The 26,515-nt window shown below is 46.0% G+C and overlaps 1 protein-coding gene across 2 annotated transcripts in view; it reads right to left on the bottom strand.

Annotated features, from left to right (window-relative positions):
- The window catches only part of RHPN2 (rhophilin Rho GTPase binding protein 2), a 64,107-nt gene that overhangs the window by 12,994 nt on the left and 24,598 nt on the right, over window positions 1-26,515 (bottom strand). For both annotated transcript variants that reach the window (XM_078063462.1, XM_078063461.1), the window contains exons 3-9: window positions 25,104-25,232; window positions 15,333-15,408; window positions 6,652-6,729; window positions 6,198-6,322; window positions 4,357-4,523; window positions 1,611-1,798; window positions 1,050-1,206 (exon numbers count right to left, since the gene is read on the bottom strand). In XM_078063462.1, the coding sequence (XP_077919588.1) occupies window positions 1,050-1,206; window positions 1,611-1,798; window positions 4,357-4,523; window positions 6,198-6,322; window positions 6,652-6,729; window positions 15,333-15,408; window positions 25,104-25,232 (920 nt within the window). The remainder of the gene's footprint in view (window positions 1-1,049; window positions 1,207-1,610; window positions 1,799-4,356; window positions 4,524-6,197; window positions 6,323-6,651; window positions 6,730-15,332; window positions 15,409-25,103; window positions 25,233-26,515) is intronic.

Below are 26,515 nucleotides of genomic sequence, written 5' to 3' on the forward strand. Positions count from 1 at the left end.
GAGCCCCCACTCTACCTCCTCCAATTCACCCACCTCACGGAACCTCCTAGCATAGCCCAGCCTCAAACCTCTGGTGGCCTCTGTGCCTGCACCCGCCCTCCCTGGCACACATCCCCTCTCTAGCCTCACCAAACCTCTCACCGCCACCCACCTCAACACTTCTGGCCTCCATTCCAGAGCTCGGCTAGTGTTCTAGCTCTAGCTGTCCTTTTCCTCCTCGTTCAGCTGCAAAAGTGCTCCTTAGACTTCAAGGTCCAACTCAAATGTCACCGCCTCTGAGAAGCCTTCCGTGACTACACCTAAAGAGTCCAACTGCTGGCCCATGTGTGTTGCTACCGCAACTGCTGAATGGTTTATGTGACTTGTCCTGTCTACTGTGGGGCGACCTTGATTAGAGCTCATGACAACAAGAGTCTCACCTGACCTCAAATCAGAGCCAAGACTAGGGTGAGGAGAGCAAGACACTCACCTCGGGCTAAAAATTTAAGAGGGCACCACCAAACACTCAGCAGTCAGGATACAGGATAGTTTAATACAATTTTCTAAATACCAAAATGTATGCTAAAAAAAAATGTACGATGAACAGACATCAAAATTCCTCTTTGCTTCAGGCTCCGAGGTGGGTCAGCACAACATTGTTACTGATCTGTAGTCTTATTTAAAATTTGGATCACCGTGGATTTTTTCGCATTAGTTCTGATTCATTTAAAATATCACATCCAAAGATTATCTTGAATACTGAGTTTGGGGGCATCCCCTTAGGTTCGGTGCCTAGGTGAGTGCCTCACAAGCGCTAGCCCTGGTCCGAGCCCTGGTCTCAACGCCGGGGGGTGGGGGGGTGGGGGGGGTGGGAGGAAGTTATCTCCTTGGAGCTGTCTGCTCCATCCCAGGCAGAATTATACTCCCCCTCTTCCTCCATAGCAGGAACGGAGAACCCCTAAATCCTGGGAGCATCTCCAGGGCAGACAGACAGCTCTCACTCAGCTCAGAATGTTCTGGAAGCACAACCCTGACCAAAGCCCCAGAGCCTCCAAGCCCACAAGCCTTACGCTGGTGGTCGATGAGAAGGGTGGCCACAAAGTAGTGGGCCAGGGCTCCGTAGTGGTGAGCCTTCACGCAGGCCAAGCTGGCCCAGGAGTAGGGGATGTTCTCCTTCACCGGTGCCTGGCTCATGGCCGTGTGCAGCTGCCGATAGACCTCCCCCACCTGCAACAGAAGGAATGCTGGGGATGGGGAGCCTGGCCCAGGGGTGCTCACGCACCCAGGCTGCAGAAAAAGAGCCCTTTCTTCTATGGAGCAGCCCTGCCGGCGGCCGCTCCAGAATCTGGGAGCAGCTCCAAGGCTTCCTAGTTCTTTCAGCATCAGAGTTCACAGTGAGAGTAGGCAATGGTCATGATGCTGGGTTTTTGGCCTAAGCTGCAGATGGAATCAGTGATCCGTATCGGAAACGCCACAGCTTGCCAAGAAAATGCAAGCTCACACTCGGTCCAGGGCAGGCACGCTGCCCAGGTCACAGGCAAGCTGCCGTGGGAAGCCGCTGCTGCTTCCAGTGGGCCCACATTGACACATCCCGCCCACCCCCAAAAGTCACGGGACCCAGGAGGGCTCACCTTGGCAGCCTCCTGAGCCACCTTTACCAGCATGAAGAACTCGTTCTGGATCCCAGGAAGGCAGATTTTCTCAAACACATTTTCTTGGGCTTGTGCAAGCATCATTTTGACCAGCACGCTGAGCATGGCAGGACTCATGTCATAACTTGGAGTATGAGTGAACGTCTCCTTCAGGTGATTTAAAACCCCTACAATTGGAAATTTTTTTGCACGTTAGTGGGGGGTCATATCGATTTCACCATACTGTTCAAAAGCACAGAGATGGAGAGAGGCAAAAATTAAGAACGTGTTCTGGAACGTTGTGAAAAATCTGATTCTCAGTTACCGTAAGATCACAATTCCCTTCCTAGGTATACACCCTGAAGAATTGAAAGCAGACGGAAACCGATGGAAATCGATACTCGTACACCCACATTCACGACAGCATTAGTCATAACAGCCAAAAGGTAGAAACCAACCCAAATGTCCATCAACGTACGGTTAAACAATGTGGTGTATACATACAACGGAATAATTTTTCAGCCTTAAAAAGGAAGGAGATTCTGACACATGCTACAACATGGATGCAGACATTATGGGAAGTGAAGTAAGCCAGTCACGTGGGCAAATATTCTGATCTATGAGACAAGGTATCTGAAAGAGCCAAATTCAGGGAGACAAAAAGGTAGCATAATGGTTGCCAGGGGTAGGGGGCAGGAAGGCATAGTTAGTGTTTAATGGGTACAGAGTTTGTTTGAAGGCTATATTTATTTGAGAGAGGGAGAGAAAGAGAGAGCACGTGCATGCGTAGGCAGGGGGAGGGGCAGAGGGAGAGAGAATCTCAAGCAGACTCCACACAGCACGGAGCCCGACACGGGGCTCGATCCCATGACCCTGAGATCAGGACCTGACCCGAAACCAAGAGTCGGACGCTGAACCCACTGTGCCCCCCAGAGTTTCAGTCCAGGCAGATGACAAAGTTCTGGCGATAAGAGAGTTGCCCGACCACGTGAATGTACTTAATGCCAATGAACTGAAACGCTCGAAATCGGTTACAAATGGTCATTTTCTTTTGTGCATCTTAACAAAATAAAAAAAAAAAAATCATGATTCTTTTCTAAAACACTTCCATCTGTATCAAGCGAGGAAACCAGCCTGCTCCCTGTTTATTCCTGTCTCACCTGGGCCAACCGTGAGGCATCCCATACGTGACCCGCCATTTAATGGAGGTGAAAGCAGAAAGCAGGCAGGCTGACGGCGGAAGGCCTCTCCGTCGGACACGCTCCCACTTAACACCTGGGTCATGATGAAATCAGGGATTTTCCCCAGGACCTCAGGAAAGACCAACCCAGCCACTCCAATGGAAATTTTCCTGCTGTGGCCCTTAGCTGACTTTTTTATATGTTAGAAAATTAACTGTCACAGCGCTGACTGACAGTCAACCAGAGGCTGAAATAAAATCTCTGACATGAATCCCATCTGACTGGTTCCTCTGGTTTTGTTGCAAAGCCTGAACTGCCCCATGGACAGATGGCAGAAGCTGCGGGCTATCTGCTCCCTTCTGGGGTTTGCTCCCGCTCTGTTCTTAAGCTTCATGTTGTCTATGTTGCTGTCATCCTAGAGATGGGTCACCAAGCATGCCTGCTTTAGGTTCCTCAGAAAGAAAATAAGCCCAGGAAAGGATGTACAGTAAAAGAAATCCACTCCCACATGGGATCTTAGCACGTTGTTTTATCCCAAAGGATCTTTTTTTTTTTTTTTTTAAGATTCTATTTATTTATTTGTCAGAGAGAGAGAGCACAAGCAGGGGGAGCGGCAGGCAGAGGGAGAAGCAGGCTCCCTGCTGAGCTGGGAGCCTGATGCGGGGCTCGATCCCAGGACCCTGGGATCATGACCTGAGCTGAAGGCAGATGCTTAACCGACTGAGCCCCCTTGGACGTCCCCCAAGGGATCAGTCATTTTAACATAAGCGATTTCACGATCAGCCAAAATGACAAAGCTCTGGTTCTTCACGGCCTTGCAGAGCAAAGTGAGACGCCGCAAACATCCCCTGCTGGGAGTAACTCCCCAAAGCAGAGTGACAAGGACCAGCACAGAAGGGAACTTGACGCGGAGCCCACTCAGGGGATCGTGCTGTGGTCTGGGCCGCGTGGCTGCTTTCTCCCACCATTCCCAGTGGCAAGTCGGCCAGCCACAGTCCCTGCCGCAGGAGAGCAATGCAGGACCCTCAGACACCCCCGAGCCAGACCCACGCGCTACACCCAGCCTGGCGACCTCCGGTCCTCTACAGGTTGATGCTAAGTGTCACTTGACAGAGGGCTCGGAGGAGAGCCTCGGGCAGGCAAGCTTTCCACAATGAGCACAATATAAACACATGGAAAGTAACATGTAGTGATGAACCAGGCCTGGTGAAAGAGAAAAGAAAGAGCCTACATTTGCACTCTTTGAGAAAAACGTATTCCCCTTCCCCAATACAGCGTTCAAAGGAACAATTCATTCACTGCCATCCTTGGGGCCACTCATTCGGAAAAGATTAATTGTTAACCACGGGGTTCGCTGTGTCCATGGGCCATTAGGGCTTGAGCCGTTAAGCAATTCTCTCGGTGGGCAAGTACACCAGCAGTAGAAACCCGCCTGGCCCTTACAGCCCTGGGAGCCCAAGCATGGGCCTGGGGAAGGCCCACGGACCCTCTTCCGCTGCAGAACCCCGTGCCCTGCCCCCCAGTGAGGCCAGGACGCTATCCCGGCAGCCTTCCTGGAAACACACCTGCGGCTCTCTGAAAGGCGTCCACCGCGCCCTCCAGCCCAGCCTGGGTCCGCCGATTGCACCGGGTCCCAATCTGAGTGTAGAGGGCTCCGACGTTAAACAGAATACTGGCCTTCTCCAGTAGCAAGTTCTGCTGGCTCACCGGAACCCCGGTGAGCGAGTCATACCTAGTTAAAAGAAATAGGTTTTGAGAACATGCATTATTTGGCTGGTGAAGGCCGCTTTGGGGTGAAAGCGGACAAAATTCGCTTCTTGAATAAAACACAAAGATGCACATGCAATGAAGCATTCATTTCCAAGCAAGCCAACGGGCTGATCACACTGAATAAAGATACCCACAATTTCACACAAAAGGAAGGCTTCTCAACCAACACGTCCTTCCAAAAGTGAATGGATAAAGAAACTGCAGCACAACCATACAGTGGAATATCATTTAGCAATAAAAAGAAATGGGTTATCAAGCCGTGAGAAGACATGCAGGAAACTTAAATGCATATTTCTCAGTGAAAGAAGCCACTCCGAGAAAGGCTACATACTTTATGATTCCAACTATCTGGCATTCTGGAAAAGGCAAAACAGTGGAGACAAAAAGAATCAGTAGATGCCAGGGTTGAGGGGCGGGGAGGGAGAAAGAGGTGGAGAAGAGGGTTGTAGGGCAGTGAAACTACTCTGTGTGATCCTATAACATGGAAATGTGTCCTTACACATGGGCAAAACCCATGAAATGACTACCACCAAGAGTGAACCCCAATATAAACTATGGACTTTGGGTGATAATGTGTGGGGGTAGGGGATATATGGGAAATCTCTCAATTTTGCTGCGAACCTAAAACTGTTCTAAAAAATAAGGTGTATTAAAAATATGTGTTCTTTTGGGGCGTCTGGGTGGCTCAGTCGGTTAAGTGTCTGACTCTTGATTTCAGCTCAGGTCATGATCTTGGGGTCGTGAGATCGAGCCCTAAGTCGGGCTCCATGCTAGGTGTAGAGCCTACTTAAGATTCTCTTTCTCCCTCTGCCCCCGACCCCCCTCTCTGACTCCAAAAATACGTGTGTGTGTGTGTGTGTGTGTGTATGTCTTCTCCTAAAGGAAACATAGCAATTATGAACCCCTCATAATTCTTCCTCAAGTCTAAAAGACTCAGGATTTGTTTTAAAGTTCACCCGTCAACCAGGAGGTAGACGTGGAGATTCTTCCTAATTCAACACTAAGGAGAAATCACCTTTACCCTTTCACTCCGAGTAGGCAGCTAAGGCATCTTTAGCAAAAGTCATGTGCCTATTCTTTCAAAAGGACAGCATCTGTGGCCACCAGCGATGGTGCAATGTTGCTCCGAATATGCCCCGCGGCCTCCTTTCTCCCATGCTAAGTACCCTCAGGGAAGAGGTACCGCATCTCCAAAGTATTTAAACAGCACTAACCTTCGAAAATACCAACTCTGGAGAAGAATCAAATGCCCTGCTTAGGTTTTTAAGAGCTGATCTATTTCTGTTTGCTGCCTTTGTCGTTGGGACAAAACCCGACTCCCACCCCCTGTCCCATCTGGAACAAGAATCTTGCTTCTTGTTAGTTCTACCTCGGAGCCCCTGTGTTTCCCCAACAATAAAATGAGCACACACACAAAAAAAGCCTCTTCTCCTCGGCTCACTTGCTTGGAGAAGCAAGAAGCCATGGTCTGTTGGCGCCTTCTCCCCTTGGATCCCCTTCATACATAAACACCCCTTGATCTACGTGTCTCCAGTCTCTCCGGTAGAAATGGGACCCCTTGAAAGAGGGGGCGGGGTTGCAGAGGAGCCTCAGGGTGCCGAAGGGGAGGGCAGCAGCGGGGGCCTCAGGTACCTACCACGTAAACAAGATCCCCATCTGTCGGGTGGGCGGGAAGAACCGGTTCTCCACAAATCCCAGCTGGATGAAGTAGCTCATGAGCAGTTCAACCCCGGCCTCATCCCGGCTGGGTGTCCGGCAAGCCTGGAGGGAAAGGAACCACCGAAGGGGCGGGGGGGGGTAGTAGGTGAGGACGCAGCTCACGGCCACCCCAGATGTCACACTTGCTATGTTTGCTGAGCCTGGACCCCCGCTGCTGCTACCCTGAGCACTAGGAGGGGTGGAGAGGGCTGGGGTAGGCTCAGGAGTCCCCAAATCCGGCCTCAGATGTGCCAGGGGGCGTGTCTGTCCCCTGCTGTGGCCAGGCTGAACAGAGGGTTCTGAAAGCACCTCCCTATCACCTCCAACCACCCTCCATGGCAGCCACCCTCCCCTCCCCTCCCCTCCCCTGCCCGCCACACACAACACCACACCTGTCTCAGATCCATCAAGTCTGCTATTTCGTCTTCATACAAGTAGCTGTCCTCACTGTAATGTTCCAGGATGAAATCCTGTAAGAAAAAGGAGATGAGATCCTGTAAGGTGTCATTCCAAACCATAAACAGGTAAAACAGGAATGTCTAATGTGCCCCCCTCCCCCGGTTTAAAAATACATGTAGAATTCATACAACCAGGAGATTATATGCTACAGTGATTTTCTGGATGGTGGGATTTATTTTCTGAACTGCATGTATATTTAAAAATGTTCCTTTTGTTGCTTCAGTAAAAAGGAAAGTTGAAGTTGTTTTTTTTATTTTAAAATGTGTTTGTGGGGGCACCTGGCTGGCTCAGATGGTAGAGCACATGACTCTTGATCTCAGGGTCCTGAGTTCAAGCTCCACGTTGGGCATGGAGCCTACTTAAAAAAATAATAATAAAATATAATGTCTTTGCGTCACATTCAAGTGACTGTGTAAGTGACAATACGTTGAATAATTGTGGCAAACATCCCAGACACTCAGGAGCTCTGATGTCCATCCTGTGGGCCGCCTTCAGTACCTGGGCAGAGGGCCTTCCCGGCAAAGGAAATTCATGTCTAGGAGCTGATAGGAGGCTACTACCCTCAGGGACTGCGAGAAGAACCTTTGTGAGAGCAGCTTTGGGCACTTCCACAAATGAAGCACCTGGATGAGACCCCCTAACCGGGTCCCCAGTCCAGCGTTCGATGACGACTCTGTGAATTCATCCAGGCATACGGCACACACAGATGCGCGTCTGCTATGTCCAGGCACTGTTCGTAAGGCCTGGGCTCCATCAGTGAACAAAACAAAGACTTTTCCCCATGCAGCTTCTATTCTCACAAGGGGGCACAGACAATAAGTGACAGGCACAACAAATAAGTAAATTAGGGATGCCTGGGTAGCTCAGTCGGTTAAGCGTCTGCCTTTGGCTCAGGTTATGATCCCAGAGTCCTGGGATCGAGTCCCCCATCGGGCTCCTTGCTCAGTGGGGAGCCTGCTTCTTCCTCTCCCTCTGCCCTCTCCCCCCGCTCATGCTCGGTCTCTCAAATAAATAAAACTTAAAAAAAACCAGATAAATAAGTAAATTATATTATATATTAGAAGATGGCAAGTATGATGGGGAACAAACAAAAATAAAAATAGTATAAAGGGCATCGAGAGTGGCTTCTTGCATAGCATCTGCCCTAAGTGCTACCAGAAAGTGGAGGAAAGACATGTTCAACTGTGTCTTCTCAGGTGTCTGTGAGTAGATTCTCATTACACACTTTCTACACTAAAGCCCCTCCTGCTTTGTTCTATGCTATGTTCCATGCATACACACATACATACATACACACACACACACACTCACACACCTTCGTCTTATAAAAATGGGGGTTCTGTTGAATGAATATACACATTTGCTGTGCTTTTCTTTTTGAACTGGCAATGTATCAAACATTTGCATATGCCATATGACTTTAAAAAAAATTTTTTTTAAAGATTTTAGAGAAAGAAGAGAGAGAGAGAGCACGTACACGCAGGGAGGGGAAGGCGCAGAGGGAGAGGGAAAGAATCTCTAGCAGACTCCGCACTGAGTGCGGAGCCCGACTCAGGGCTCAATCCCATCACCTGAGCCAAAATCAAGAGTTGGACACTTAACCGACTGAGCCACCCAGCCGCCCCTCCATAACACGACTTTTAATGATTATGTAATCCTCCAATGTAATGCGTGTACAACTCATCTATTAAACAAACAAATCGAGCACCTACTATGTGCTGGCCAATATATATCATGATATTCTTTGTTTGTTTGTTTAAATATTTTATTTATTTGACAGAGAGAGACACAGCGAGAGAGGGAACACAAGCAGGGGGAGTGGGAGAGGGAGAAGCAGGCTCCCCCCACTCTCCCCCCTATGTGGGGCTCGATCCCAGGACCCCGGGATCATGACCTGAGCCGAAGGCAGATGCTTAACTGACTGAGCCACCCAGGCGCCCCTATATCATGATATTCTTAACCTCTTCTTGTTAGACATTTAAGTCACTTGTATGTTTTCTGTGATTAGAGATTATACCATGATAGTCATCCGCAAGCACACCTCTGATTAGCTCCTCAGCATAAATTTTGAGATGCCTTGCTGGGTCCAAGGATATGCAGAGGCTCCTTCTGTTTTTCAATTTGGTCATTTTTACCCAATTTTTGCTTTCATTTTATGATGTTGTCACAGATTTTGTTTACGACTTAAAGTGCTGATGTTTGGAATCAGCTCCTCTACTAATACAAAGACCACTTGTAAAATTTGAAATGATCTTCCACTAGAATTATGTTATTAGTGATGTTAACAATGGTGAAAATGATCTGGAGGACAAAGTTCATCTAGGGTTTCTCCGATGACATCCCTGAAAGCAGTGTTAGGGGTCACCACTCAGGAGATGCTCAGGGATGAGAGAAACTGCATCCTTTTCAGGACAGCACATTGTTCTGTCAACCTCTGCTGTGGACATTGGCAAAAATGTTCTTAAAATTAGGAGACAAGTTATACTTAAGGTAAGTTTAAAAAAAACCTTTACGTTAACCTCATAAAAGTCAAAGAGAATTTTTGGGCACTTCCACAAATGAAGCACCTGGATGAAGCACACAAATTCTAAATGCATTCCTAAGCTAGATTAAACATAAATATGTTTAAATATTAAATATGTTATCATACTAAATAGTAGGATAAAAAATGTCTAGCTGAAACGCACTGTAAACATCAGGGATAAGACAAGGATTACACAACATAATTCTATTATATGACATAATTTTGAAGTTCTCGAGCCAACAAATTAAGACAAATATTAGAAAGGAATAAACAAAAATGATATAATTTTTTTTTGCAAAATAATGGCACATTTACAAAACCTAGAGCACACCAACTGAAAAACTACTAAAATAATAGGAATTCAGTGAAATGGCCACAAAGTTAATAGATATAAATCAATAGTCTTCCCTTCTTTTTTTTTTTTAAGATTTTTATTTATTTATTTGACAGAGACACAGCGAGAGAGAGAACACAAGCAGAGGGAGTGGGAGAGGGAGAAACAGGCCTCCCGCTGAGCAGGGAGCCCGATGCGGGGCTCGATCCCAGAACTCTGGGATCATGACCTGAGCCGAAGGCAGACGCTTAACGACTGAGCCACCCAGGCGCCCCAATAGTCTTCCCTTCTTACATAAGCCATAACCAGTTAGAAAAATATAACTGGGAAACAATAACTTCCCAGTTGCACCATCTCAACAAAAGTGCAATATTCCCAGGGATAAAATTAACTGAATTCACTGAGCAGTTAAGTATTAAGCTTTACTGAAAGACATAAGTTATTTCATTCTCTCATGTATTCATTAAGGCATTTTTAAAAATTTCCAGTATAGTCAACATACAGTGTTATATTAGTTTCATTTGTACAGTATAGTGATTCAACAACTCTACACATTACTCAGTGCTCATCATGATAAGTGTGCTCTTAATCCCCATCACCTGTTTCACCCCCACCCCCAACTTCCCCTCTGGGAACCAGAAGTTTGTTATCTATGGTTAAGAGTCTGGTATTTTGCTTGTCTCTTATTTCTTTTTTCTTTTTTGTTTTGTTTCTTAAATTCCACTTATGAGTGAAATCATATGGTATTTGTGTTTCTCTGACTGACTTACCTCACTTAGCATTATATTCTCCAAATCCACCCAGGTGTTACAAATGGGAAGCATTAAGTCTTTTTTTTTTTTAGTAAGACAGACATGGTCCCTGCCCCGCATAAAACTTGCTATTTGTTGACATATCAACAATTAGAAACATTATGTTCATAGATGAAAACGTGCAATATGGTAAAGATACAATTTTGTCCTACATAAGCTATGAATCTAATTAAATTTCAATCAAAACCCAAAAGTACTATTTTGGGAAAACTTGACAAAATATGGAAGTAAAAATGTGGGAGAAAAGCCAAGAACATTTGGAAAAGCATGGTCATAAAGGAGGCTTGCCCTAATGTGCTATTAAAACACATAGGGATTAAACAGTGAGCAATGGATAGACAACGAAACCAGGCATGGATCAGAAACAGACGGAAGTAGACTGAAGAATCAGGTGTCTTAACAAAAGCCAGCATTCTACAGAAGTGGGAAAGGCTAGAGCACCCAGCAGGTCCAGACAGGAAGAAGGTGGCACCCACGGACGGCATGCCCGATGTGAATTTAAGGAAAGGGCTAATACAGTGGTGTGGGCAGGGTTAAGGGAAACCACAGGGATGGTGCAGAACCTTCAGGGCCATTAGAACCCCAGAGCTAAAGGGTCAAGAAGGAGAAGGAGCTTTGAAAACCCGGAGAGATGGCTACCTGAGGTAGGCACCCAAAGCCACCAGGCCCTCCCCGCCAGGAATACAAAAGGAAGCCAGCTGAGCAGCCTGGAGAATAAATGTCCCTGTTCTCCTAGCCCCTCCAGCCTGCTGCGGCCTCCCTGGTGCAGAGCAGGATGGAGGAGGGTAGATGCAGGGGGTGGGGGGGCGGTCACAGAGGGAAACGGACACCATCCAGCACCACAGATGGCTTCTTTACATAGAGTTCAGGGGAAACTGGCTACCCATTTGGTGAAAATAAAAGGTTATAACCCTATACCTCATATTTTACCCCCAAAACAAATGCCAGATAGATTAAAGATTTGATGCAAAAACATTTGAAACAAGACAGTTGGGAGAAATAATAGCAAAATATTTATGCCATCTTGGTATGCACGGTGCCTTTCTGAACATCGAGGCAGAACTGTAAAGGGAGGGATTAGTAAATTCAACAACACAAAATCTTAGTGGCAAAACCAGATATATTATACTTTTTAAACTGGTTATTGCTTGTATAACAAGTTAAATTAAGGAGAGAATGCACTGAGAGAAATATCTGCAATATATATAAACCAAGGAACCAAGGGTTAATACCCTTCATATGTAAAAGAACTCTTATAAGAAATAACAGCAAAACTGTGGAAAAGCAGACGAAGGGCAGGAACAGTCATTTTGAAATCAAGCAAAAGCGGTAAAGGGCAAAGAAACATACACAAGAATGTATCCAACTCTAGTACTGATCAGAGAAATGCAAACCGTAATGTTATTATTTTGCCTGATTCCACAAAAATCAAAAAGATCCCATAAAAAAGTCCAAACGGTGAATGATAGCCAGCGTAACGTAAGGTGCAGGAAGACAGGCGGTCACACACAGGGGTAGGAATGAAGGCGGGACCCCTTCTGGTGGGTAAGTAGGTCATATATATCTCCCACCTACCAAATCCACATCTAGAAATGTATCCAAAGAGAACACTGGGTGAAGCGTGCAGATGCTCAGTGGTGGGCCACAGACGACAGCAAGCACTGACAGAAAGAATGAGATTAACAGCCACCCTGTTCATCACCTACCACCAGCAGACACCACTCAAAGCCCTAACAGAGGGGAGGGGATGAGTCACACACCCTCATGAGTCAGGTCCCTGATTAGAGGAAGAGCCCCAGTGTCCAAAGATTAAGTGCTGAGCAGGTTACTGAGCTCAGCAGGGAGGGGTGTTGGGGCTGGGAGGGATCTTTTCATGTGTTGCTATTTTTCCGAATGTTTTACAATCCTATTCTTAATCAAAATAAATAAATAAAGCTGTATTTGAAGGCCAAAAAATAAAAAACCTACCCAACCAACTTGAATTCTCTGGAAAGGGAATTTATTTTGATGGTGCCTTTTTTTTGAAAAGATGAGAAAGAGAGAGAGCGCACATGCAGGAAAGAATGGAGGGGGCGGGGAACAGACTCCCTGCTGAGCAGGGAGCACAAAGCAGGGCTCGATCCCAGGACCCTGAGATCATGACCTGAGCTGAAGGCAGACGCTTAACTGACTGAGCCACCCAGGCGCCCCTTGACGGTATCTTTTCATGAAAAAGCACAGCGTGAAGCTTTACTGACCACAAAGTGTCACACGGATGCACAGGGAGGCGCTAGACAAGCCGCACTTGGAGCTGTCCTCACTAAGCTGGCCGAGGTCTCCTGCAGCACCTGCCTGGGACTCTCCAGCACACAACGCAGGAAGGAGAAAACAGAACGTCCCCAGACGTTCTCATTTTCGTATGACTGACATTTGAAGAGTCCCTTTTAGGCTAAAATGACATGGTTGGAAGCCTCAGCTGAATAGCACTTGGCTGTGCCCGCAACATGTGATTTTTTTTTTTTTCCCCGCTGAGTTTAATGTGGAATCCAGCACGTGACACGTTTGGATCCTTACAGATGCCCATGAAATCTCCAAGCTGCTCCAAGTCTCCCTCTAACCCGCCTGCACTCTTGCAACCCTGGCACCAAGCAACAAATGGAATCATAAAGAAACCACTCTACAGGGGCGCCCGGGTGGCTCACAGTTGGTTAAGCGTCTGCCTTCGGCTCAGGTCATGATCCCAGGGTCCTGGGACTGAGCCCCGCATCAGTCTCCCTGCTAAGCAGGGAGTCTGCCTCTCCCTCAGCCTGCTGCTCCCCCTACTCGTGCTCTCTCTCTCTGACAAATAAATAAAATCTTTAAAAAAAAAAAAAAAAAAGAGAAAAAGAAACCACTCTACAAAAGCACCTAAAGACGTTTCCACAGACGCAAGGACTGTCTTGAGTCTCATAGACATCTGTAAGTTCAGGCAGCCTGGAAAAAGTTGGTGCAAAGCTTGCAGCTCCTGGGTTGTTTTCTACCCAGAAAATCAAATCTCGTGTGATCCCGAGTCCTGTGACACTATCAACGTCCCTTCTCAAACTCCAAAACAAACCCCAAAGTGACAGGGACCGGGACCTAGATGTAAACAAGGCAGCAGTCAAAAAGGTCCTGAGTGAAAGAGTTTCAGTCAACAGACTTAACGGTCTCTGCTCCAGAATGGAGGTCAAGTGTAGCAGCTTTCAAAGTACGAACCGATTCCTTTTAAAAGGTCAGATTTTATAGTGCCCAACCTGCATAGGATAATTTTTTTCTTCTCTAAATGAAAACTAGTCCAAGATGAGTCAACTAACAGGGTTGCTATGCAAAGAAACATAATACTTGGAAGCATTTTTCACGACCCTGGGGTTCCGCGCCTGTGCTGGGGGGCTCAGAGACCGGCGCTACCTCCCCCCCCCACGTCGCCTTTCTCCTCCTAAATGGATGTTGGAGGTGATTCGTTAAAACTCAGAATGACGGGGCTGGGGAGAGGACGAAGGGGAGGGCATCCCGGGCACAGGGAGGCCTCTCCTGGCCCTGGAGTGGGGGTGAGGCCTCTCTGGGGGCCTGCACCAAAGCACCTGTTCCAATTCCCACCTGAACCCCCCCATTGAACCACAGGCCTAGAGTGCAGCACCTGTCACATTGTCAGCATCCAGCCCTCAGGCACAGGTGGGCCTACAGGTGCAGCTGCTTACCAGGGACCCCCACAGTTAAAGAGGAGGCCAGATACTGGTTTGTTATTTATTTATTTATTTATTTATTTATTTATTTATTTATTTTTAAGATTTTATTTATTTATTTGACAGAGAGAGACACAGCGAGAGAGGGAACACAAGCAGGGGGAGTGGGAGAGGGAGAAGCAGGCTTCCCGCGGAGCAGGGAGCCCGATGCAGGGCTCGATCCCAGGACCCTGGGATCATGACCTGAGCCGAAGGCAGACCGACTGAGCCACTCAGGTGCCCCATACTGGTTTTTTAAAAAGCTGTTATTTTGGGGGCACCTAGGTGGCTCAGCCTGTTAAGTGTCTGCCTTTGCCGCAGGTCATGATCCCAGGGTCCTGGGATCGAGCCCCGCATCGGGCTCCCTGCTCGGCAGGGAGTCTGCTTCTCCCTCTGCCTCTGACCCACCCCCCTGCTCATGCTCTCGCTCGTGCTTGCTCTCTTCTCTCTCAAATAAATAAATTAAATCTTTAAAAAAAAAAAAGCTGTTATTTTTTTAAAAAGAAGAGAAAAAAATCAGAAAAAGAAGGGAGAGAAGGAGGACGGAAGAAAGAGAGGAGAGGAGGCTGGATACCCAGGAATTCATGGAGAAAAAAAAAAAACCATAAATCCCAGCTCTTCAAGTATTTAAAGATAGTGAACCAACACGTTCGATTCACTGTGAAATATAACAAAAAACAGGATGGATTGGTATATCGATACAGGGATGCACAGATGGATAAATATGTGATTAAGTAACTCTAGCAAAATGTTCATGGTACAATCTAGGTACTGAGTATATAGGGATTCCCTACAAAATTCTTTCGGTTTTTCTCTAAGTTTAGAAATTTTCATAATAAAATGTTGGGGGAAAAATTAGCGATTCTCCCATAAACATGGCCTAAATTGGTTTCCAAATTTAAGAAAAAATTAAAATAGGGCACAATTTTAAAATTCCAAAACACATCCTCCACGGGCCGTCTCTAGCTTGGCCTCCTGGGGAGGGCAGGCCCAGGTTTCTAACTTGCCTTCCGGGGCCCCTGAGCCTCGGAGGGACCAAAGATGGTGTGAGGTCACAGGAGGACAGATAGCATAAGGTTCTCCGGCTTGCTGAGGGGCCCACAGGCGCCCTGCAGAAATCAGCTGACACTCGGCCCACTGAGCCTAAGGCCACTTGCAAGGGATACACAATTCCTAGTTTGTCTTTTTAAACAGTGAGTCTAGTGTCCATTGCTTTGAGATTTACCTTGAGAACCACGGAGAAGTCAACATCCTTGGTTTCCTTCAGGCCAAGCGGAATCAGCGGGACCGTAAATGCCTCCCTATAAGGAACACAGCAAGGTAATGAACATCAGGATCCCAGCCACTCTGCGCCCAGGAGCCCAGCTCAGGGCCCCCCCACCTTCGGACCCCAGTCCCGCAAACACTACTTCATGTTCCATAAAGAGGACTCTGGTTATGTGCCTGCCTCTGTTCTAAGCCCAATCCCAGCACCCTGTGACTTCTGGACTACGCGGTCTAACACATGAGGGCCTACCACCTTGACCTAGGTCCCGATCTCCACCCTTCTTTGAGTGACTGTGCTTAGGACTTCCTGTGTCCCAGGGTCTGGGCCTGGGGTGTGCACTGCTGCCCGACCTGGGCGCAAAAACCCTGCCAGTGGACCTCCTTCATCAGCGCCCATCCCCACTCTCCTCCCCCATTCCTCACCAGGGCAGGTCCTACCTCTCCTGCGGCCCTCCAATCCTGGGCTCTCGGGGGCCTCCTCTGATGGGGCGTATCCCCCTCTGTGTCCCATCACCTGCACGGGGAAGGCCTTGAGGGCCGGGGACCCTTTGGACACCTAAATGCACCTAGCTCCAGCCCAGTGTCATGCCCTGGACAGCTATTTGCTCCCCACGTGGCTCCCCCCCACCAACTGACCAGTCAGTTCCCCCACAGGTCACCCTGGAAGTATGCCCTGAGCCTACATTCTTAGGGACAGGGGCAGGGCCAACAGGAAGTAAAGGGGGCTCGGGCTGTGTTTTGCAAACAGGGATTTAGCTCCCTGACCTGTAACAGGAGACCTCCTGGGGCCGCTCAGCCCAGCCGGGGAGAAGGCCAGGAATGCTGAGCAGGGTGAGTGGACAATGCAGCTGTAAGCTGAAACTGTCTCTGTGGCCAAGAGAAAACCACGGGCTGCGCTAAAAGCAGGCAAGCTCCAACTGTGGGGGTGCGTGGCTTCCCCAAAGCCTGCAGGGAAAGCCGGACCCTACTGGAAGGGAGGGAGCATGGACCATGCCTCTCTCCTCTGGGCCCCCCAGCATCCTCCTGCCCTCACTCCACTGGGGCTGCAGACAAGGCCTGTTCTCCCTGGGACTGTGGAGAGCAGCCAGGGCACCCCAGCCCCAACCTTGCACTAACGTTAACTCCCTCCATGACCTCCAGCCTCGTGTTTTCTCATCTGCCCAGCCAGACTGTTTCTTCCCCGCCTGCCTCGCAGAAATGTTTAAAGATCAACTGTGCTTAGAAAGAAACAATCTGCTTTGAAAACAGGAAGGGGGCGGAGGCGACCCCAAGGCGTCATTATGAACCTGCACATCTCTCTCCCCGCTCTTCCCGATGGCACAGGGGACTGCCCGGCCACCGAGAGCCACGCTGTAATCACACAGGGGCCTTCGTGCCTGTCTCTGCGGGCTGCCCTCACGACAGACCTCCCCGCATTCCAGGACAGCAAGTGGGAATATGAAACATCCTCCATTTACCAGCAAAGTCGGGCCCTGCCTCACTTACTCAAGAAACTTCGACCTTTGCGCAGAATGCTAGAATTTAATACCACAGTGGGTATTTGGTGTTCTGATTAGGTGTTCAAAACCACGCTGGGAGCCCACAGGTGAGCGAGCCAGGACACATGGACGTCACAGAAGGAAGAGGAGAGGTTTCACACACTAACGCTTTCCCTCAGGCCTTGAAAAACACCCACGCGCCACAAAGAGGCTTGGGGACAATCAGGAAAAGCACACTCCAGAGGTGACTCAGGGTTCCCAAATGTCATCCTTTTGTGAATCCACAGGACTGTTTACTGACTGAGTCTCCGCTGGCGCTCACCCACCTTTTGAGAAGTCTCACTTCCCCACACAGAGCTTCTCAAAGTTATTTCTCCGTAAAGATGGACTTCTCTTTCAAAGGTAGCTCACCCTGGGGAGGCTTTCTGAGCTTTTCTGAAGGCCCTGCCTCAAAACCGTGCCGCCCACAAACACTCCCTAGGGGAGGCTTCTGAATTACGACATTTGTTTCTCAAAGATTTTTTTTTTTTTTTTTTTAATGTGTGGCCTTTTATATCTGTGTTTTCTTTTTTTTTTTTAATTTTTTATTGTTATGTTAATCCCCATACATTACATCATTAGTTTTAGATATAGTGTTCCATGATTCATTGTTTGTGCATAACACCCAGTGCTCCATGCAGAACGTGCCCTCCTCAATACCCATCACCAGGCTAACCCATCCTCCCACCCCCCTCCCCTCTAGAACCCTCAGTTTGTTTTTCAGAGTCCATCATCTCTCATGGTTCTTCTCCCCCTCCGATTTCCCCCCCTTCATTCTTCCCCTCCTGCTACATTCTTCTTCTTCTTTTTTTCTTTCTTAACATATATTGCATTGTTTCAGAGGTACAGATCTGAGATTCAACAGTCTTGCACAATTCACAGCGCTTACCAGAACACATACCCTCCCCAGTGTCCATCACCCAGTCACCCCATCCCTCCCACCCCACCCCCCACTCCAGCAACCCTCAGTTTGTTTCCTGAGATTAAGAATTCCTCATATCAGTGAGGTCATATGATACATGTCTTTCTCTGTTTGACTTATTTCGCTCAGCATAATACCCTCCAGTTCCATCCACGTCGTTGCAAATGGCAAGATCTCATTCCTTTTGATGGCTGCATAATATTCCATTGTATATATATATACCACATCTTCTTTATCCATTCGTCTGTTGATGGACATCTTGGCTCTTTCCACAGTTTGGCTATTGTGGACATTGCTGCTATAAACATCGGGGTGCACGTAGCCTTTCGGGTCCCTACTTTTGTATCTTTGGGGTAAATACCCAGTAGTGCAATTGCTGGATCATATGGTAGCTCTATTTTCAACTTTTTGAGGAACCTCCATACTGTTTTCCAGAGTGGCTGCACCAGCTTGCATTCCCACCAACAGTGTAGGAGGGTTCCCCTTTCTCCGCATCCCCGCCAACATCTGTCATTTCCTGACTTGTTAATTTTAGCCATTCTGACTGGTGTGAGGTGGTATCTCATTGAGGTTTTGATTTGGATTTCCCTGATGCCGAGCGATATTGAACACTTTTTCATGTGTCTGTTGGCCATTTGGATGTCTTCTTTGGAAAAATATCTGTTCATGTCTTCTGCCCATTTCTTGATTGGATTCTTTGTTCTTTGGCTGTTGAGTTTGGTGAGTTCTTTATAGATTTTGGATACTAGCCCTTTATCTGATATGTCATTTGCAAATATCTTCTCCCATTCTGTCAGTTGTCTTTTGGTTTTGTTGACTGTTTCCTTTGCTTTGCAAAAGCTTTTTATCTTGATGAAGTCCCAATACTTCATTTTTGCCCTTGCTTCCCTTGCCTTTGGTGATGTTTCTAGGAAGAAGTTGCTGCGGCTGAGGTCGAAGAGGTTGCTCCCTGTGTTCTCCTTTAGGATTTTGATGGACTCCTGTCTCACATTGAGGTCTTTCAACCATTTGGAGTCTATTTGTGTGTGTGGTGTAAGGAAATGGTCCAGTTTCATTCTTCTGCATGTGGCTGTCCAATTTTCCCAACACCATTTGTTGAAGAGACTGTCTTTTTTCCATCGGACATTCTTTCCTGCTTTGTCAAAGATTAGTTGACCATATAGTTGAGGGTCCATTTCTGGGCTCTCTATTCTGTTCCATTGATCTATGTGTCTGTTTTTGTGCCAGTACCATACTGTCTTGATGATGACAGCTTTGTAGTAGAGCTGGAAGTCTGGAATTGTGATGCCACCAGCTTTGCTTTTCTTTTTCAACATTCCTCTGGCTATGCGGGGTCTTTTCTGGTTCCATACAAATTTTAGGATTATTTGTTCCATTTCTTTGAAGAAAGTGGATGGTATTTTGATGGGGATTGCATTGAATGTGTAGATTGCTCTAGGTAGGATTGACATCTTCACAATATTTGTTCTTCCAATCCATGAGCATGGAACGTTTTTCCATTTCTTTGTGTCTTCCTCAATTTCTTTCATGAGTATTTTATAGTTTTCTGAGTACAAATCCTTTGCCTCTTTGGTTAGATTTATTCCTAGGTATCTTATGGTTTTGGGTGCAATTGTAAATGGGATCGACTCCTTAATTTCTCTTTCTTCTGACTTGTTGTTGGTGTATAGGAATGCCACTGACTTCTGTGCATTGATTTTATATCCTGCCACTTTACTGAATTCCTGTATGAGTTCTAGCAGTTTTGGGGTGGAGTCTTTGGGATTTTCCACATAAAGTATCATATCATCTGCAAAGAGTGAGAGTTTGACTTCTTCTTTGCCAATTTGGATGCCTTTGATTTCTTTTTGTTGTCTGATTGCTGTGGCTAGGACTTCCAATACTATGTTGAATAGCAGTGGCGATAGTGGACATCCCTGCCGCGTTCCTGACCTTAGGGGGAAAGCTCTCAGTTTTTCCCCATTGAGAATGATATTCGCTGTAGGTTTTTCATAGATGGCTTTTATGATATTGAGGTATGTACCCTCTATCCCTATACTCTGAAGAGTTTTGATCAAGAAAGGATGCTGTACTTTGTCAAATGCTTTTTCTGCATCTATTGAGAGGATCATATGATTCTTGTTCTTTCTTTTGTTAATGTATTGTATCACGTTGATTGATTTGCGGATGTTGAACCAACCTTGCAGCCCAGGGATAAATCCGACTTGGTCGTGGTGAATAATCCTTTTAATGTACTGTTGGATCCTATTGGCTAGTATTTTGGTGAGAATTTTTGCATCCATGTTCATCAGGGATATTGGTCTGTAATTCTCCTTTTTGATGGGGTCTTTGTCTGGTTTTGGGATCAAGGTAATGGTGGCCTCATAAAATGAGTGTGGAAGTTTTCCTTCCATTTCTATTTTTTGGAACAGTTTCAGAAGAATAGGTATTAATTCTTCTTGAAATGTTTGGTAGAATTCCCCTGGGAAGCCATCTGGCCCTGGGCTTTTGTGTTTTGGGAGATTTTTGATGACTGCTTCTATTTCCTTAGTGGTTATAGGTCTGTTCAGGTTTTCTATTTCTTCCTGGTTCAGTTTTGGTAGTTGATACATCTCTAGGAATGCATCCATTACTTCCAGGTTATCTAATTTGCTGGCATAGAATTGCTCATAATATGTTCTTATAATTGTTTGTATTTCTTTGGTGTTGGTTGTGATTTCTCCTCTTTCATTCATGATTTTGTTGATTTGGGTCATTTCTCTTTTCTTTTTGATAAGTCTGGCCAGGGGCTTATCAATCTTGTTAATTCTTTCAAAGAACCAGCTCCTAGTTTCGTTGATCTGTTCTACTGTTCTTTTGGTTTCTATTTCATTGATTTCTGCTCTGATCTTTATTATTTCTCTTCTCCTGCTGGGTTTAGGCTTTATTTGCTGTTCTTTCTCCAGCTCCTTTAGGTGTAGGGTTAGGTTGTGTACTTGAGACCTTTCTTGTTTCTTGAGAAAGGCTTGTATTGCTATATACTTTCCTCTTAGGACTGCCTTTGCTGTATCCCAAAGATTTTGAATAGTTGTGTTTTCATTTTCATTGGTTTCCATGAATTTTTTTAATTCTTCTTTAATTTCCTGGTTGACCCATTCATTCTTCAGTAGGATGCTCTTTAGCCTCCATGTATTTGAGTTCTTTCCGACTTTCCTCTTGTGATTGAGTTCTAGTTTCAAAGCATTGTGGTCTGAAAATAGGCAGGGGATGATCCCAATCTTCTGGTACCGGTTGAGACCTGATTTATGACCTAGGATGTGATCTATTCTGGAGAATGTTCCATGGGCACTAGAGAAGAATGTGTATTCCGTTGCTTTGGGATGGAATGTTCTGAATATGTCTGTGAAGTCCATTTGGTCCAGTGTGTCATTTAAAGTCTTTATTTCCTTGTTGATCTTTTGCTTAGACGATCTGTCCATTTCAGTGAGGGGGGTGTTAAAGTCCCCCACTATTATTGTATTGTTGTCGATGTGTTTCTTTGCTTTTGTTATTAATTGCCTTATATAATTGGCTGCTCCCATGTTAGGGGCATAGATATTTACAATTGTTAGATCTTCTTGTTGGATAGACCCTTTAAGTAGGATATAGTGTCCTTCCTCATCTTTTACTACAGTCTTTGGTTTAAAATCTAATTTGTCTGATATAAGGATTGCCACCCCAGCTTTCTTTTGGTGTCCATTAGCATGGTAAATGGTTTTCCACCCCCTCACTTTCAATCTGGGGGTGTCTTTGGGTCTAAAATGAGTCTCTTGCAGACAGCATATGGATGGGTCTTGTTTTTTAATCCAATCTGATAGCCTGTGTCTTTTGATTGGGGCATTTAGCCCATTTACATTCAGGGTAACTATTGAAAGATAGGAATTCAGTGCCATCGTATTGCCTGTAAAGTGACTGTTACTGTATATTGTTTGTGTTCCTTTCTGGTCTATGTTGCTTTTAGGCTCTCTCTTTGCTTAGAGGACCCCTTTCAATATTTCTTGTAGGGCTGGTTTCATGTTTGCAAATTCCTTTAGTTTTTGTTTGTCCTGGAAGCTTTTTATCTCTCCTTCAATTTTCAATGACAGCCTAGCTGGATATAGTATTCTTGGCTGCATATTTTTCTCATTTAGTGCTCTGAATATGTCCTGCCAGTCCTTTCTGGCCTGCCAGGTCTCTGTGGATAAGTCTGTTGCCAATCTAATGTTTCTACCATTGTAGGTTACATATCTCTTCTCCCGAGCTGCTTTCAGGATTTTCTCTTTGTCTCTGAGACTCGTAAGTTTTACTATTAGATGTCGGGGTGTTGACCTATTTTTATTGATTTTGAGAGGGGTTCTCTGTGCTTCCTGGATTTTGATGCCTGTTTCCTTCCCCAAATTAGGGAAGTTCTCTGCTATAATTTGCTCCATTATACCTTCTGCCCCTCTCTCTCTTTCTTCTTCTTCTGGGATCCCAATTATTCTAATGTTGTTTCGTCTTATGGTATCGTTTATCTCTCGAATTCTGCCCTCGTGATCCAGTAGTTGTTTATCTCTCTTTTTCTCAGCTTCTTTATTTTCCATCATTTGGTCTTCTATCTCACTGATTCTTTCTTCTGCCTCATTTATCCTAGCAGTTAGCGCCCCCATATTTGATTGCACCTCATTGATAGCCTTTTTGATTTCGACTTGGTTAGATTTTAGTTCTTTTACTTCTCCAGAAAGGGTTTCTCTAATAACTTCCATGTTTTTTTCAAGCCCAGCTAGTATCTTTAAAGTGATGATTCTGAACTCTAGATCTGACATCGTACTAATGTCCGTATTGAGTAGGTCCCTGGCAGTCGGTACTACCTCTTGTTCTTTTTGTTGAGGTGATTTTTTCCGTCTTGTCATTTTGTGCAGAGGAGAATAGATTAATGAGAGAACAAAATGCTAGCAGGGTAACAACGTCCCCAGAAAATATACTCTAAACAAATCAGAAAAGACCTGAAGCAGTGGGAAAAGAAAGGGAAAGAGAGAAAAAAGAAAAGGAAAGAAAAAAAGAAAAAAGAAAAAGATAAAGATAAAAACAAACAAAAGCAGAACAAAACAAAACAAAACAAAAACAGAATGTGATCAAATATGATCAGGCTGGATTATAGATCAGTGCCACACACTAGATTTTGGGTGTATTTTGGTCTGTTAAAAGAAAGTCCCTCCCAAAATTTTAAAGAAAGAAAAACTTATATATGTACAAAAATAAGGGTTGATATGATGAAGGGATAGAATATGACTGTAAAGATGGAAATTATAAAAAATTTTAAAAAAGGATTTGATAAGTTGTTTGAAAAAAGAAAGAAGAGGATTAAAAAAAAAAAAAAAGAAAGAAAGAAAAAAGGGAGAGAATGTGATCAGGCAGGGGAGTAGGAAAAAACCATACACTAGAGATTTAGAGTATATTTTGATCTGTTAGAAGAAACTATCTCAAGATTTTAAAGAGAGAACAACTTATATATATATGCCAAAAATATGGGTAACTACTATGAAGGGATAGAATATGACTTTAAAAATGAAAAATAAAAATGTTTTTTTTTTTTAAAAAAAGGGATTGATAAGATGTTGGTTGAAAAAGGGAAAAAGAAAAATTCAAAAAAAAAGAAAAAAGGAAAAAAGAAAAAAAGACAGTTAAAAAAAATAATTAACTTTGAAAGACTAAAGAATCATGGTAAAAAAGCCATGAATTCTATGTGCAGTGTTCCCCTAGCGCTGGAGTTCTCCGTTCTCATTGATCGGTAAACGTGGTCTTGGCTGGCTGTTCTCGCTGATCTTCTGGGGGAGGGGCCTGTTGCCATGGTTCCCAAATGTCTTTGCCGGAGGCAAAATTGCCCCGCCCTTGCAGGTCCGGGCTAAGTAATCTGCTCGGGTTTGCTCTCCGGAGCTTTTGTTCCCTGCAAGCTTTCCGTACAGCTTTGGAGGCGGAGAGTGAAAATGGCGGCCTCCCAGTCTCCGCCCCGGCGGAGCCGAGAACTCGGGGTCCCGCTCCTCAGCGAGCCCCCAGAGAAAAGCAGTCACTCCCGTCTCCCCGGTCTCCGGCCACACTCCATGCTCACCCGGCCTGTGACCGCGCCTTTCTATCTGGCACCCGACCCCCTGTGGAGTCTCCAAACCCAGCAGATCCCCGCGGTGCGCTCCCGCACCTCTCCTCCCGGGGGAAGAAGGTGAGTCTCCCCGGATCTGCCGCTTGTTGGGTCCCTGCTGGAGGAGCAGTGGCCTGACTGTGCCGCGGATCACGGTTTATAGCAACCCCGAGCTGAGAGCCCGCGCCTCGGCTCCGTCTCTGCAGCCGGCTTCCCTGCTCCGATACCTGGGAGCTCTGCCGCACTCAGGCACCCCCGGTCTTTCTGTGACCCCGAGGGTCCTGAGACCACACTGTCCCGCGAGGGTTCCACCCCCCACTTCGCCACCAGAGTGACGTCCCTCAGCGGAGCAGACTTCTAAAAGTTCCGATTTTGTGCTCGGCAGCTCTATCACTTGCCAGAAGCGGCCGACGGAGGCCCCTCCCCCGCCGTCTATCCTCCCGAATATCGCCTGGATTCACTTCTCCGCACGTCCTACCTTCCAGAAAGTGGTCGCTTTTCTGTTCAGAGAGTTGTTGCTATTCTTTTCTTCGATCTCCTGTTGAGTTTGTAGGTGTTCAGAATGGTTTGATCCCTATCCAGCTGAATTCCTGAGAGGAGACGAAATCCAGGTCTCCTACTCCTCCGCCATCTTGCTCCGCCCCCCTGTTTCTCAAAGATTTACTGGGGCACATTTCTGAAGTGTCTCCTCAGGGAACTAGCATATGTCCCCTTAATCTTTGATGTAAACGATCCTGTCAAGCAGTTTATGTGTTTTTGCGTCCTATCCACAGAATGACTCAGTCAGGCCCTGTGCATGGTGATGAGGCTGACAGGGAAGAAGGGAGGGCAATGTGGGACCCCACCTGGCAGGCTGGCTCTCAAATCCAACCACAAGTGTGCGCACAGGGCATCTTTATGATACAGCCATGTAAGAGATGCCGTCTCTTCACCTGGACCCAGTCACGCAGCTCTTCCCTAAAACTATGTTGCAAGGGTCCAAGGACAATTGGATACCTTTTTGTCCAACTCCCCAGGTATTTTCAACAAACTCCATCTGCTCATCCCTTGACTCTTGCACCATGCTCAATCCTCAACCTGGTCAATCCCTCTCTTCCCAAAGCGGGGTCGGCCACATCCTCAGGTCTGTCTGGGCACCATCCCGATATGGCACGTTTTGAGGCTCAGAAAGTAACTAGAATAAGCATTGCCCCCACTTACTCTGTGCTCTGGTAGACTCCCACTGAGATGTTGAGCCCCTCCAGCTCTTCCTTGAGCATCTGCAGGTCTGAGTTCACGAAGCTCAGTTCCAGGCGCACCTGCTCCCGTACCTTGTGGTTCGTAGCTACTCTGTTAGAAGAGAAGGGGGGAAAAAGTGCCTTCAGCCAAGCTGCCCAGCTACCAAGGGAGCAGACCTCCCATACCCCATAAGGAAGTTCTAAGGGTTCACTTGCGGATGTGAGGGCCAGATGTGACCAGGTAAGATGTCTCCGAGATGCACCTGGCCTATCTTGAGCCACTCCTGCCAGTAAATGGACCTGGGACGTAGCTGATAAACTGAGCTGCCAGACATGAATCTTAAGACACCCCTGCAAAGAATTAGCTTTGAGAAGAGAAAAGAGAACTGCTCCCAGCCACCCAAAAAGACCATAAATTATCCCCTGGAAAGGAAATGGCTAAGAAAATAGAGGAGGAGGTAATGCTCCTCAGCTCATTCTATGAGGTCTAGTCTTACCCGGATCCAGACCAGAGGAAGACATCACAAGAAAGCAAAACAATAAACCGACATCCTTCATGAATATGTATGCAAAAATCCTCAACAAAATATTAGCAAGCCGAACCCAGCAACATTTAACAAGGATTATATACCACAACCAAGTGGGACTTATCCCAGGATTGCAAGGTTGGTTTAATATCTGAAAATCAATTACTGTAACACACCATATTAATAGGAAATAGGATAAAAACGACATGGTCCCTCTCAATAGATACAAAAAAAGTCCAACACAGATTCATGATAAAAATTCTCAATGAACTAGGAACAGAAGAGAATTTATAAAACTCCATAAAAAGCATCTACGAAAACCCAAAGTTAACATCATACTAGTGGTGAAAAGACATGCTTCCCCATTATGATCAGGAACAAGGCAAAGACATCCATTTTTGCCACTTCTAATCACTACTGTACTAGAACTTCAAACCAGTGGCAATAGGTAAATAAAGAAATTAAAGGCGTCTGGATTGGAAAGGAAGAAGTAAAACTGTCTTTATTCATAGTTGACATAATCTCGTATGTAGAAAATCCCAAGGCATTCACAAAACACATACTAGAACTAATACATTCAGCAAGGTCACAGGATACAATTCAGTCCACAAAAATCAATTTTATCTCCACTACCAGCAATGAGCACTCTTAAGACGAAATTAAGAAAACAATTTCATTCACAATAGCATGAAAAAGAGTAAAATATTTTGAAATAAATTTAACAAAAGAAGCATTAGACTTGTACACTGAAAACTACAAAATAGTGCATATTAAACGGAGAGACAGTCCATGTTTACGCATTAGACGATTCACTATTGTTAAGGTGTCAATTCTCCCTAATTGATCAATTCAATGCAGTTCCAGTCAA

The sequence above is a fragment of the Halichoerus grypus genome, chromosome 15 (genome assembly GCF_964656455.1).
Source record: "Halichoerus grypus chromosome 15, mHalGry1.hap1.1, whole genome shotgun sequence".
Taxonomy (NCBI): domain Eukaryota; kingdom Metazoa; phylum Chordata; class Mammalia; order Carnivora; family Phocidae; genus Halichoerus; species Halichoerus grypus.